The 15862-nt window shown below is 46.0% G+C and overlaps 1 protein-coding gene across 1 annotated transcript in view; it reads right to left on the bottom strand.

Annotated features, from left to right (window-relative positions):
* RETREG2 (reticulophagy regulator family member 2) overlaps nt 1–15862 on the bottom strand; it is a 1615599-nt gene that overhangs the window by 1465601 nt on the left and 134136 nt on the right. Inside the window, exon 2 of the mRNA XM_044075231.1 lies at nt 3965–4071. Coding sequence (XP_043931166.1) covers nt 3965–4071 — 107 coding nt within the window. The remainder of the gene's footprint in view (nt 1–3964; nt 4072–15862) is intronic.

Consider the following 15862-nt stretch of genomic DNA (forward strand, 5'->3'; position numbering starts at 1 on the left):
CATGAACTACAGAGTGAACTGGCACCACACCTGTGTGCCCTGTTCAATCACAGCCTCACTTCAGGCTTTGTCCCTACTGAATGGCGCACTGTTGCACTCATTCCGCTCAACAAGGGAGGAGCGACTACAGACCCTGAGAACTATTGCCCAATTAGACTGACGAGCCTGATATGCAAAGCTATGGAATGCATCATCATGGACCTAATAAACAAAGCTATAGGGAATCTCCAAACTCTGGATCCCACACAGTTTGGTTTTGTGAAGGGTAGATCATGCCTGCTCAACCTGGTTGACGACTGAGTCAGTCACCAGAGCTATGGATGAAGACAAGGTGGTTCATACGGAATACCTTGATCTGGCCAAGGCCTTTGATACCATTCCCCACTTGGGAATCATAGAAAAACTCACCAAGCTAGGCATCAACCCCTATATCACTAAGTGAGTTGCAAACTGGTTCACATATAGCTACTTTCACACTGTGGGTTCTGACTCCAAGTCAGACTGCTACCAATCACAAGTGGAGTCCCACAGGGTTCAGTCCTGGGTCCTCTCCTGTTTGGTATCTATTTCTCTGAAATCCAGGCCAACACAAAGGGTCTCTGGCTGGCAAAGTTCACAGACGACTGCAAGTTGGAAGCTATTATCAACTCCCCAAGTGATGTTGACATTCTGCAGAAAGGCCTCACTGAGACCAACAACTGGTGAGGAACCATGGCCTTAATCTCCATACCAAAAACTGTGTTGTCATCCCCTTTGGGAAAAACTCTGTTTCCATGAATTACCACATTGACGAATTACCACATTGATGGTAGTCCACTGAACACAGTTGGCATTACAAGAGATCTGGAAACACAGGTTGACAGCAACCTCTCTTTTGACCACCACACTGCCACTGTGGTCAGAAGGGCCTTCTATGTGGCACATCTCAGGAAGAAAGAGATCATAGTCTCCCTCGACGCTTCCCGCATTAGGCCAATCATAGAGTACAATGCCCCATTTGGCATGTACCTCACTAGACACCTGCAACAACTGGAGAGGCCGCAAAAGTACCTCATAAAGAAGATTATAGGCCTTAAACACTTGTCCTATATGGACAGGTTCAAAAAACTCCAACTGTCTCATATCGCCTACTTAGATGTGGTCTCTGCTTGACTTACAAAGCTATGTCTGACCCAGCTCTTTTAGAAATGCTACATCTAAAGAAATTCCAATCCCTCTGCACCACACGCTCCAGAGACCTCAACCTCATTACCGCAATCAACAGAACATGCTGGACAGACAGGCTGATAACCCAGAGACTGCCCATGCTATGGAACAGACTTCCCATACACGTCAAGTAGAGCACCTCACTGGCCCTCTTCAAGAGAAATCGTGATGAGTAGATGGGAAATAGAACATTCACCCTGGGGATCACTCCAGTGGCTCTACTTGAACTAATGTCGTGTGGCACAATGTCAGGGTAATCCTATGGGCTAGGTTTGAAAAGGCTCCAAGTCATTTAGCCTAGTATACACCTATGAACCTATAAAGTAAATCTGAAGTGATAACGGTTTGCTGCCCTGCTGAGGGGGACACTTGTGTAAGTGCAGTGGACTGGCTCCAGTAGGAAGGGATGGCAGCATACCTCTCAACATCTTAGAACAAGAAATCTGGACAAGGCCATAAATAATGGGGGACACAGGCCCAAAAATGGGAACAATTTTTAAATATTGCTCTTACAAATCTAGAAAGTTGATAAACAGGTTTTGATTTAGTGTGAATTTTCTTAATGATATTAAGTCTGAAAATCAAATGCCTGTCATTATTTTCTGACTTCATTGTTCAATGATTTGCCAGTGATTTGACAGAAAACTGCAATTTTACAAAAAACAGAAAAATTGAGACAAAAAAAATCTGGACTTTCTGTTGAGATGTATGGATGGGAGTCCTGAACTGACATCCATCAATTATTTTCATTTGCCAAAGCCATTACAGCAGTATTTGCAGAGAGGTGGGAAAAGCCTTAAATTTGACTGGTATGTTGTGTGGGTGAGGATAGCAATGTTTGTGGAAAGTGGAGATGTGCCTTTCTAAGTGTGGTGTGAATGTTATGCATTACGAAATGTAGAGATTAAAGAGTAAAATTGTGCTCAGTGTAGTCCCTAGCAGTTTCATCATTGCTTGATTCAGACATAATACATTCCCCTGTGTTTGTCAGTACTATGTTTGAATGCCCTGTTTGGAGTGTGGTATCACTGTCTGCTACAGCTGCTGGTACTCTTTCAATACAAGTATCTGCTTTGGAAGTTTTCTCCAGGAGTCTGTTGCTGAGAGGATGAGACACATGCTACAGGTATACAACTAAGACAAACTACATAAAGCAATAGTAAGAGAAAGTACCAGGTGACATCAGAGGTTTGGGAGTTCATTGTTAAGAAACTGAGAACTGTTGTAAATTTTATCATTAAATACCACAAGTGCAGGTTATGCTACAAGAGAATAACTATGTAGAGATAACCATGTCAGTTATTTTTTTTATTCCTGGGAGATGCTGTTCAGAAGTGAAGAGACGTATGAGGGAATAGTTTTAGTGGCACACCAGGCTGTGACTTGTTTGATGTCTATTGTCATGCAAAGCTGACTAAATAGTTGAATCGACCCAAGCTGGAAATGTGAGACTGTAGCCCACTGAAGGAGGGGAGATGGGAGGAGCAACTTGGCCAGGAACTGAAACTTGCAAAACTGCTCCTTGTGAAAAGTCTTTTTTATCTCGGTAATTTGGTGGTACTTTTGCAAGTTTCTTTCAGAGAATGTGTAGTACATCAGTAGGAACAACATTTGTAAAACTCAGTGGAGACCAGTCAATGACATGAGCTGCAGACTCTCAAACTTGGCAGTTTTTCAGGTGTTTCATTCTAAGTGAATGGAAGTCTAGTCTGACAACAAATGGTTTGTTTGTGTCTTTCAGCTTTTCCCGGTTAGGGGTCGCCACAGCAGAACTCCGGTCCACTAATGATTGGCAGTTGATTTTTACGTACCGGCTTGCCAGGCCTGATGCACAACCTTCAACGAAGGTACGCCCATTCACACACGTCTCCACGCAGAAGACGCTCTAGCTGAGAATCGAACCGGACAGCGTCTTACTGTGAGGCGACAACGCTACCGCAGCACCACCACCGCGTCTGACAACAAATGGTATGGCTATTTATTCTCACAATCTATGCATTATGGGACAGAGGAATCACGATGTCTGCCCCCCATGAGGGCAGACAAGAGTAAAAATAAAATAAAATTAGGAATGAGTACGTATTTTGCTGCAGGCAGTTTTGGGAGATGCAGTAAATCATGGCAAGATAAAAAAAAAATGTTTTTTTCATCATTTGCCCGTAGTGGTCCTTTAACTCAGTTGCCAAGATGACAAGTTCTGCTTAGATTTTCATTTTGTTCCCTTACCTTTTTTCTCCATATTTGCTTTTTTTTCTGTAAAATTATGAAATAGTTTTTCAGTTAAAAAAAAATCTTCATATGGCATAATCTCTTTCACTAATCAGAACTAAATAAAAATAGCAACATATTTACTTATTTTTTGAATGGAAAACTGTCAAAAAGCAAACAGAGAGTTGAAATGGAAAAATCAGCTCTTTTTAAAGCACTGAGGAAAAAATGAAGACAGTAGATGGAAGAGTTGCAATTACTTGGGGTTCACGTTAACCAATGCTGGTGCAGTTTCAATGGAAAGAGGCAAAACAACATCTGAAGATTAAGACAAAAAACTAGTCAAACTATAACTGAAGTCAAAGAAAAGTCCAGGTAGTATTAAAAACACTGCACCAGTCCTCTCTGATGATCTCTGCAGTAAAAATAACAAAATGAAAGACGGAAGAAACGTACTGTACTGAAATGGGTGACAGACACTTGTGAATTCACAGACATGAATACAAAATTTTCATCCATGTTTACAAATATAAAAGCACGGAATATTTACCGATTAAATCAGGCAGCAGTTTATGCTTCCATCGCTCTAGCAGTATTACTCCAAGGAGTGAAACACTTAGTAGAAAGAGGGGTCGCAGATATGTGCTGGAGAACAACCTAGAAGGAAGAAACAGTGTTTAATTTACACCCTACTGTCACAGGCCCAGCGTGCTTGATTTGCAGTTATCATAGCTTTGTATAAACCATCAACAATACAACATTCAAAGGCTGGCCAACCAAATATACATCTCTGCAAACCTACTCAGATTAGCATACAGACAACTAACAGTGCACTAACTGTTAAGCAACTCCTCTGGAATTAAAATCGATGCTTTTTTTTGGACTACAAATTCCTTTAAAGCTGCAGTAACATTCTTGCATGCACCATCCAAAGAATGGCAAAAATGACTGGCGTATTTTTCTTTACATTTCTTTTAACATGTCAGGTACGTTGACACAAGTAACCAGGCATCCTGATGATAAACCCAGGACAACAAGAAAATGAAAAATAACTAGAACAAGAAAACAGACTGAGCAAATGAAAAGGTCACTTGTCCTTAATTATTCTGGTAGTACAGTGGATTTCTGTCAGACAGATTTCTTTTTCTGCAATAGTTCTACTGAAATAACATGCAAGATTAAAATGTTCCTGTAGTATATAGTACACTAGAATTAGCTCAACAGTGCCACTCCTGCAGATCTCTTATTGAGAAACAGCTCCTTGGCATAGCAGGATAAAGTCTAGACTAAAACCCAGCAGATTCACATTTGATTAATGATTCAGGTTCCTGATGGACAAATTGTGGGGGACAAAAGGAGTGATGACCTTAAGTGTGGGGGTACTCGCCTGGGCATTCCCATGTCTCATTAACCTCTCCCAAAAAAACAAAAAAAAAAAAAACACACCCTTAAAAGGATGAACTGGCTGTCATAAGGGGAGTGTAATCTAGTGTTGTGGCATGCAGGGGGTGTATTCTAGGCATGGTCTACAATAAGGGACCAGCCCTCGGATCTAACAGGCGAATGCAAGGGAGAAGGGATAGGTCATAAATGAAAATCACCCAGTAGATGTAATCCGTGGCATGACCCCTCCCCAGCCACAGAAAAATAAATAGTCCAGGGGCAATAAAAACACTAGCAGAGCTGGTGGTGGTGGTGGTGGTGGTGGTGGTGGGATCACTGGCATAGCTTGAAAGGATGAAGCAGAATGTGGGGACCTAACAAAAAAGCAAAAAGTCAAATGCTTACTAGGTTCCCCAATCACACCTGCATCAGGACATTGTTGCTTCAACTCTACTGAACTTTCTAGATTCTTTCCACCTCTGTTTGCCTGCTGCATGACTGAGCAAGTCACTTAACCAGACAGTACTCACAGTTCACACCCCTAAAGGGAATTTGTGCTCAGTGGGCTTAACAGGTTACCAAATATATAAATAACTTAAGTCCATTACCTCCACATACAGCCTCGGAAGCCAATCCCTGCCAGGGCCACCTCTCCAAACTCCCAAAACAAAGCTTCACTGCACCAATCACAGCTTCTTTCTGCAAGCCCGATCGCTGCCAGATAATCTCATTTTAAAGGATATTCTAACCTTCATTATTTTCAGGCCAAATGTTAAAGTAAACCTGCTGAAACACAACCACATTCAAGTATCCTAACTCAAGCCAAATAAGTCAATATCTCCATTTGCCCCTTACATTTATGTTTTCTTCACATTGTTTTTCTTGCTCCCTGGTAGCCAAAAACCTGTATATGTACCTGCATAGCTTTCAGAATGTTTATCCCTCTTCCCCTTCCAGATCTCCCTCTTCTTTTACTACATTCACGTCAAAAATCAAATCACAGATTTTACGGATTATGCACTGATCTATAATGGATGTTTTATTGTTTTACTAGTCTCCAACAACCCCGGCTGAGCCTGAAATTGGTCATTTGTTGATCAGCACCCTAACCTAGTAAAACTTATACAAATACCTAAAGTGTGTTTTCCACACTTTTAAACAGTGTATTTTTTATTTATTAACATCTGTTTACTGGTAAAGTACAACTGGAGCAAAAAGAGCCCATTTTCAGCAAAGGCAGGGAAAAAAACCTCCAAATAAATGAGTTTTTTTAATAGCAAAAAACATTTCAACTATTTACAATATCATAAAAAGAGAAAAGAAATTACAAAAATGTTGCATAAAGAAAGAACAAATTTACAACTGCAGCTTAAATACCCTTTTTATATTTGTAGTAATATTTCTAAAAGTCATACTGCTTTGTCTTTTGTTCTTAGGGATGGAAGGAGTAGGAAAAGTTACGAAGGATAGGGAAAGGTAGAAGTGATGAGGCAGTGGTGAAAAAAAAGAAAAGTAATTTCAGCCATGGGTGGAGCACGACCAGAAATCTGATTCTGATGGTATTCTACTAAGCGTAGAAATACTTAAAATAAGAAGTTATGTACTCACCATAACGTTCCATCTGAGTAGGTATCTTCATTTGTCTGCAACCTGTGGGATACGGATCCGATCTCGGATCAGAGCCAGCAACTTCTATCATACCATAGATCTGAGCTCCTAGCTCCTCCCCCTTACCCATAATCCCCTGCCTACCCTAACTGACCTCAGATCAAGTTTGCCCCATAGCACAGCAGATAAAAAGTGTCCCAATGGGAACATATGCCAATAACACAAGAACGATCATATTGGTCAGGGGGAAGGAGGGGGGGATGGTTGCAGACAAATGAAGATACCTACTCAGATGGAACGTTATGGTGAGTACATAACTTCTTAATCTGAAGTAGGAACTTCATTTGTCAGCAACCTGTGGGACAGAGTCCCCAGCTACCTAAATCTTAGGTGGCCTTCATGGAAGGATATTCCGGAGCACCGCAGAGCCAAAGGACGCCCTACCTCGGGAGACAACATCTATTTTATAGTGGCTGATAAAGGTGTGAGATGAAGCCCAAGTGGCTGCGGAACAAATGTCATCCAGTGGAACCCTAGCTTGAAAGGCCGCAGAAGTGGCAACGGCCCTAGTAGAATGAGCATGGACTCCTTGAGGTGCAGGCCTTCCCGAGCTCTGATATGCTAAAAGAATACAACTCGAGATCCATCGAGAGAGAAACTTTAGAAACTGACTTTCCGAAATTACTTTTGGCAAAGGAGATAAACAACTGATTGGATTGCCTATGATCAGCAGTTCTATGGATATAAAAACGTAGTCATCTGTGTACGTCTAAGGAATGTAGCTTGTACTCTCCTTTGTTATGAAAGTTGGGGAAAAACACTGGAAGATTGATAGATTGATTGATGTTCGCTTCTGAAGATACCTTAGGTAGAAAGGACGGATTGATCCTGAGGTAAACCCTATCCGGGTGAAAGACCAAAGAGCTTGCAATTCCGACACTCTTTTGGCTGAAGTTATGGCCACCAAAAAGGCTGTCTTCCAAGAGAGAAATTTTAGATCAACCGTGGCCGCCGGTTTGAATGGGGGACCAGTCAAGGCCTGCAAGACTAAGGATAAATCCCATGGAGGTACCACCTCTTTAACTGGAGGCCTAAGGAGGAAGGTACCCTTGAGGAAGGTCTTACACAGTTTGGAAGTGATAAGAGGGCCAGACTCTTGCCCCACGTGATAGTATGAGATTGCTGCCAGTTGTACCTTGACTGTGGAAGAACTAGCCCCCTGGTAAAAGAGAGAGGTTAGAAAATCTAGAACCGACGATATCGGGGCTGTAAAAGGGTCTAAACGATGGTGTTCTGCCCAAATGGTGAAGCGTTTCCACTTACTCCGATAAACCTTCCTGGTGGAAGGCTTGTGAGCTGCTACAAGAATGGCTTTGACCGGTGATGAGATCCCGGGAGTCCTTATGAGGAGTGGAACTGGAGCAACCAAGCAGTCAGCTTGAGGTTGACCAGGTTCGGAGTCGGAAGACCGAGAGTGTGAGAAATGAGATCCAGAATGGGATCCAGAATCCATGGTGGATACACTAGGTGAGACCATAGGTAAGGGAACCACGTCTGACGAGGCCAGAATGGGGCAATGAGGATCATCTTGCTCCCCAGCTGCCTGGCTTCCTGTAATAATTTCAACATCAGGGGAAGAGGAGGGTAAGCATAAAGCAGACCGGGAGGCCAAGCATGAACTAGAGAGTCTCTCGGGGACTCCACCGGAGGGGGGATCAGAGCGAAGTAATTGTTGCATTTGGTGTTTGAAGGAGAGGCAAAAAGATCGCAACAAGGTTGCCCCCATCGGGCAAATACTTGCTCTGCAACTCGATGGTTGAGAGACCATTCATAAGGAGTCAGGATAGTACGACTGAGCCTGTCCGCTAGAATGTTGGACCGTCCCGGAATGTGCATTGCTATGAGAAAGCGGTTGGTGGAAATCGCCCATTCCCACACTCTCATGGCCTCGCGGCAAAGGGGGTAAGACCTGGTTCCCCCCGGTTTGTTGATGTACCAGACGACCGACATGTCTGTCCGTACCGCAATCATCCCTACCGGAAGAGAGTTGTGTAGTGCCTGCAACGTCAAAAGCACCGCCCTCATCTCTAGGACGTTGATATGCAAAGAGATCTCTACGTCGTTCCATGTGCCTTGGACTGTCCTGCCTGAAAAATGCCCCCCCCACCCCAGGCGAGAAGCATCCGTGGTCACTGTGTCGACTGGCGGAGGTAGTGAGAAGGAACTTCCCGTGTGGAGGTTGGGAGACTGGAGCCACCACAGGAGCGATCTTCTGCAAACCTTGCTTAAGGAAACTGGGTGAGACAGGGACCACTGTACCTGGAGGGTCCACTGCAGAACCCTCATGTTCAACCGGGCCAATGGCAGCAGAGGGATTGCAGCCGCCATAGATCCTAGGGCCCTCAGGATCAATTCCGCCGAAGGAGTTTGCAGTTGAAGGATGGCCTGCACATGCAACATCAGGTTCCGAAGCCGATCTGGAGTCAAGAACGCAAGCATCTGTCTGGAATCCAGTCTCGCCCCTATAAAATCCAACACCTGTGTAGGGATGAGAGAGGATTTGGTCATGTTGATGGTTAATCCTAATAGCGGAGCCAGACTGAGGAAATAATCCCTGCATGAACAAAGTAGATGCCTTGTTGGGGCTGTGAAGAGCCAGTCATCCAGGTATGGAAAGACCTGAATTCCCTGGAGTCTCAGGTGGGCCGCTATTATCGCTAGGACCTTGGTGAACACCCTGGGGGCTGAGGTGAGACCAAAGGGGTGGACCCTGAACTGAAAGTGACTGGCTCCCAGCCGGAAGCAGAGAAACCTCCTGGAATGCCTGTCCACTAGAATGTGATAGTATGCATCCTTGAGGTTTATGGAGCACATCCAGTCGTCCTCCCGCAATAGGGGGAGGACGGATTGCAACGTGACCATTCGGAACTTTTCTTTGGGTACCGCCAGGTTTAGGAGAGAGAGGTCGAGGATGGACCTAAAGTCCCCCGTCTTTTGTGGCACCAGAAAGAACCTGGAGTAAAACCCTGATCCGACTTGATCTGGGGGGACGGGCTGGATGGCTCTTTTTTGCAGAAGCTGCTGAATTTCTGCAGCAGCCGCCTCCCTCTGACTGGGTAGAACGTCGGGAAGGCTTCTGATTCTGGGGTTTACTATAAAGGGAATTTGGTAACCTCTGGATATAATACGAAGCACCCAGCGATCCGTTGTTATGGACTTCCATTTTGCTAGGTGCCTCGAAAAACGCCCCCCTGACTGCCTCCAGAGTGGAGCAGTCGGGTAACCCCTCAGGGGTTCTGCTTGGGCCTCTCAGAGAACGGTTCTCTGGACCCAAATTCCTAGGACCCCCTCTGCCTCTGGGGTGGCGTCCTCCCTGTCCTGTTCTGCCACGAGAGGACTGGTTGTCCTGAGAAGACTGGGACTGATGCGATTTTCGGAACCACATCTTCTTCTGACCCTTTTGCTTCTTGGAAAAGGACCTCTGGGGCGCAGAGAAGCGGACTCCGACGGCAGACAGGTCTTCCCATCTTTCTCGCTCTGGACAAGAGTGTCGCGAACGGTTTTGCCGAACAGTGCAGAACCATCAAAAGGGGCATTCGCGAATGACGCCTTAAAGGGTTCAGAGAAGTCACAGTGACGGAGCCAGGCCTGTCTCCTCATGACAAGCCCGACTCCACCTGCTCTAGCGGCTCCCTCCGTAGCATGAGACAACAGCCGCATAGAGGTGTTAGAGGTAGAGCGGAGGGTGGCCATTCGGGAGGAGTACAGATCCTTGTCTCCCTCCGACATGGACCCTGGGGGGGGGAGCAGCGTATTCCTTAATTAGATCCCGCTGCATCCGAATAACGTGTGCCATGTAGTTCAAAGCCCTCATAGAGAAGGTCACTGAACTGAAGGCCCGCTTCCCAAGACAGTCCATCTCGCGAGACTCCTTGCTTGGAGGATGAACCGTGGGGCTCTCCTGAGCCAACTCTTTCTTGGTGGCTGCAGCCACCAACATGGCATCCACAGGGGGACCTCTGCTCCAGTGTGATCTCTCTGCAGGGGGGCTCAAAATTTTGTCTGGACGCTTGGGGATCGGCTCTACGGTGTCCGGTTCCTTCCAAGCCCTAGAGGATATGAGATCCACCAGGGGGTCGGGTGGAGGAGACACCCAAGAGGTAGATGGTCCTGCCTCAAACGCCTCAAGGAATACGGACTCATCAGAGGAAGCCTTGGGGGCAGACCACCCACCCCTGATTTTGAGCATTTCCATGATGTCTCTAAAGGAGACATCCTCGGGGGGGGTGACCTAGGGGAGCCTTCCCCTCCATCCAAGTCTGTATCTTTGGTGAGACTCTCAGGGGAGTCTATGTGCCACCTTTTGCACTTTGCCTTGTGAGGAATATCCTCGGGGGGGCTGTCTGAGGAGTCCTCACGGACTGTATCCTGTTCCACTGGAACTCCTAAAGGCGCTGAGGCAGGCTGCCCCAAGGGCCGGATGAGGGGAGCCAGGACCAGATGAGAAGGAGTGTGGGAGGGAGCCGAAGCCAGGACCGGAGGCCTGGAAGCACTTGACAGTGCCCTCTCCACTGCAGCGAAAGCAGAGGGGGAGCCGCTCTCTGACGGATCAGAGATCCGACTCCCACTCAGATCCGAAGTGGGGATCGGACCCAGCGCCGAGAACGTCGGATCCGAAGGACCAGTGTGCTCCGACCGGGACGGAGCTGAAAGCACACCGAATCCCTCGGATCCGAAGCTCGGCCCACGGCTCCGAGAGGTCGGAACCGACAAACTCGAGGGAGCAGTCGGAGCCGACGTGCCCAGCACGGTCGACTCTGACCTACCCCCGGATCCAACGTGGCTCGGCTCAGAGCGCTCCGAACCCGGAATGCGGGTCGGAGAAAGAGCTATAGGAGCGAAAAAAGGGGTCGAGCCCCCCCCCCAGAGGGGGGGGGCAAGAGCACTCCCATCTGCATCTGGGCCTGGATGAATCTCCTCATCATCCGGTCCATGTCCGCACCAGACATGCTAAAAGTGGACCTCGAAGAGACCACAGAGGCAGACCTAGAGTGTCGCCTCGATGACCTTGACGGGGACCGGATCACCTCCTCCTCGGGTCCCGGGGAGAAACAAGGGGATCGGATCAGAGGAGGAGGAGATCGAGATGACTTGGACGGAGAAGCCCTCTTGACGGGCGGGGCCGATGAGGAGTCATCGGCCCGCCGCTTAAGGTGCTTCTCCCGCCGCTTCTCTTTCCTGGCCTCCCTATCCTCCGGAGCCGAAGCGGGAGGTTGAGTCCCGGTCGGAGGAAGGGAGGCAGGAGTGACTGCTACCAGGGGGGTAGCAGGCACCGAAGTACCGGAGGCCGAAGCAGAGTCTGGGGGTAGAAGGCCCACCAGAACTAGCTTCGATCCTTGAGTGCCCTGGGGTTGAACGCCACGCAAATCGCACAACCCAAAGAGACGTGTTCAACCCCAAGGCACCGAGGCCATCAGCCGGTGAAAGCTTGTGACCACACTCGGTGCATTTCGAAAAATGGCTTTAGGGGCCTCCGACATTACTACAGTAAAGCACACTCACTAGGCCCCTAACACTCAAGTCACACACACATGCTACGACCAGCGGGGGAGGGAGTAATATTTTAAATTAAATTTAAGCTGAAAGCTAAAATAATAAGATTAGTGTAAAGGGTAAACCTACCACGCACGCACAATCACTCACTCAGAAAGAAAAAAACTTTTTTTTTTTTTTTATTAACAAAAACGCTAAGAGCTCTGGAACCTAGCTGTTGCTTGAAGAGCGGCAAACTAGATCTGGGGTCAGTTAGGGTAGGCAGGGGATTATGGGTAAGGGGAGGAGCTAGGAGCTCGGATCTATGCTATGATAGAAGTTGCCGGATCGGATCCGTATCCCACAGGTTGCTGACAAATGAAGTTCCTACTTCAGATCAAAAATTATGTAAAAAGAGCAAGTCTTTGATGCTATCTCTTACCATAATGTCAGATCTCCTTGATCCATATTTTTTCACTGCAATAGCAGAACTGGTACGCAGCAAGCAGCAATAGACTCAGTACCTTTAAGATTCTCTCAAGCTCAAAAGCTTCTCTTCTAACTACCATATTGCACAACACCTCCAGACTAATTTTGTCCTTTATCAGCATACACAAAAATCTCTGTATATCCTTAAGGCCCTCAGGGGCATTCCTTCAGATCCTCCAGCACAAACTTTTCTCTAGGTAGGAGAATGACGGGCAGCTATGCTGAAGTGAAAATAGATGGCTGATAAAGATATATTATTGTCAGCAGTATACAGCTTTTGGGTTTGAAACAATCCAGTCCATTCACTTCAGAGTCCTCAGCTCCTCCTTTTGGGTGGTATTACTGAGATCACATCAAGCTTATAGGACATCATGAACCTAGGCATAGATGCCCACCCTGCAGGCACACAATCATCTGCAGAAGAGTTCTTGGAATAATAATAATAATAATAATAATAATAATAATAATAAAGATGTAGCGACAGCTTAATTCCCAACAAAGGACCATGTTGGACAGCTGCACTACTGGCACACAACTGGTCCATTCACTCCAGGGGGACCCTCTGGTGGGTCTGGTAGTAGGGAGCAGATCAGCCTGGTCATCTTTGGGGTGTAGCCTACGCCCTTTCCCTTTTAAGTACCTCACCCCTTGGTTCCTCCATGCTTTGCCATTGCTGCCTCCAAACAGGAAGCACGTGTCCACACTAGGAATTCTCCCTCAGCTTGCAGTGCAAATGCAACACATTAATGCAGACTCAATAGGCTCGACTTCCACTACGTCACCCTTGTAGCAAGCCACAGCCACATCCCTCCACCCAGGAAGGGCGAGCCAGAAGTATCCCATCACTTCTATCCTACTACAGCCAGATCCTATGAGTAACCAAGCAGCTATTAAAACTTTTGTCACCTGCTGTGTAGTCAGGGCTTTATCCCTCTATGGCATGGAGCTGGTTCTTAAGAGAATGAGCTGCTGGGGTATTTTGTTAGATTTTACAAAATTTATCATAAAATAAGGTAATGCAGTTAACAGTCCTCCAGGACAAACCAAGTCTGGACACTTTCTAAACCTGCTCTATCTGCATCAAAGCTGATCAACCTTCCTATTTTTAGTTCTAACAAAGTAATACCTTAATTTGCAGTTTAACAAATATTCACCTGCAGAAAGAATGAGTATGCTAACTTCAGATTCTACTTTGGGAAAGTAGAGATAGTGTGTGTAAACAAAAAATACTTAGAAAATGTAACATACAAAGGTTTAGAAAAAAAAGACCTGAAGCTCCAGTCCCTTCCTAGCTGATGCAACTACTACAAGAGAGTCTTCCAAGACAAGTATTTAGGTCAGCTTTGGCTGCTAGTTCAAAGACAAATGATTTAAATTTTGCCAACATGACATTCAGATCCAAGGGGAAAAAAGCTTCTCTGACAGACTGTCTTAAGAGAAATGCACCCCTTAAGAAGGGATTACATTTTTTTTTTTTTTAAGAAGCCAGTGAGGAACGGTGAAGTTCTAGGTGAAAGAAATGACTGAAAGGGGTGTTTTGACAGTGGAAGAGCTGGGTCTTTAATCTAAAATGATTGGGAAAAAATGCAGCATCAGGCAATCGGACCTTGACTAGTGGCCCACAGCAAATTCTTCATCCATTTTCACCTGTAAAATTTTGTTAGCAGACAGCCTTTCAGCAGCAGTGAGGATCTGAACCACCCTAGGATGTTAAGGTAAAGTTTGCCAAAGGAAGGGTGCAAAGAGCTAATGTTTCTCTACTGGGTAAGGCCAGAGCACAGGAAGTCATACTTGTCTGGGCCACTTTGTAGTTAGGAGAATGACTCTTGACTTATGGTGAGGAAATGGAGAATTAACATTCGAAAAGACAGAGGTCACTGTTGGACCAGTGTGCCCCAATACGCAAGCTCCTGTGAGGGGATGAGAAAAGAAATAGCTGCAGCATTTATCATTTACTCAGGCGCAGAAGAAGGCATCCACCACAGACTGACTAATGGACCAGTTATCAGTAAACATCAGCAGATCCAATGCGTTAAGACTGTTTTCCTGACTGGGAATATGCCTTCCAATTAGAAAGGAATGAGTCAAACAAGACCAATTCCAATAAACTCACGGCATCCTTACACAGGTGACAGTAGCAATTCCTTCCTGCTTGCTGATATACTAAACCTCCACCACATTGCAGTGGATAGCGCCTGCACCAAAAGGGGATGGGTTCTACAGCTTCTGCAACATAGAGGATTACCTTCTTTTCCCATAGGATAAGTTGACAGGTCTGTTCCTGTGACCAAGTCCCTTGGCTCATCTTCACCATACAGTACCCCCAGGGGCAGAAGCACCCATGTTGACTGTCAAACGTTGGAAGGGTAAAGGGAGGACTACCTAGAGATAAACTGAAATAAGTCACCACAGCAGCTGCCAACTGGCAAAACCTGTGAGATATGGATCACTGTTGTCCATGTTCTGAGAAAACTAAATCTTGCTGCACACAAAAGAACCTTCATGCAATATCTGTCAGGAACTAGGAAAACTACTGTGGACGTGAAACCCATAAACAAGATGCTGGAAGCAGCCATCACTGTCGACATATTCAAAAGGCAAAGACTGCACTGAAACTCAAATTTTGTCTGTTGGAAGGCTGGCAATTCAAATCTGAGTCCATATGGTAGCCAGTGAAGGTCTGTGTTTTAACAGCTCCATCCCAAACCTTGCAGTACTCATGCATACTGCCAAGAACAGGAACAAACGGGGTACTTAGCTTTAGTGAAGACTTCGGTTCTGAAACTCAAACTCTAATATTTCAGGAGTCGGCCAACCGGCACTTGCAAAATGCTTCTGCTTCGGGCACCGCGCAGCAAGAAAGACTAAAGAAAATGGCGTCGGCTGCATGTTTTATACCCCTGACGACCTGACGTCATGGGAGAGGAGACAGCAACTGACACAGGACCGAAGACTTTGGAATTCTGGCCGACTGAGGGCAACCTGCCAGCAGATTACCCAAATGTAATGACTGCAACAGTGTAACACGAAGAACATCAGTGGATGTTCGAATTCTCACTGCTGCAGTAGTCTTACTTATATGGGATCCATCCTGCCAAGGATACAAGAGCTGTCCAGCTTTCAAAACTTCAGGGCATGTTCCATGCCTCCAAACTAAGGCAGCACGAGTTGAACTGACTAAAAACAAGTCTGGGTGCTAAGCCCTTCAGAGCTTCCTGCCAGAGAGAGGAGACGGAGCCCTGAAAGGTCAAGGTTAGGCCGAAAAAAAAAAAAAAAAAAACACACACACACCCAGGCATAAATACACAAAATAAAAAGAAAGGGGGTGGTGAGAGACAGCAGTTATTATAGCACTGATCAAACACCTACCGTTATATACAAGAAGTTTCCTTACACAACTGTACTATGTTTTCATCATTCTTGACAAGCTAATTCT

The sequence above is a fragment of the Protopterus annectens genome, chromosome 6.part0 (genome assembly GCF_019279795.1).
Source record: "Protopterus annectens isolate FY-2018-M chromosome 6.part0, PAN1.0, whole genome shotgun sequence".
NCBI classification, from domain to species: Eukaryota; Metazoa; Chordata; order Ceratodontiformes; family Protopteridae; genus Protopterus; species Protopterus annectens.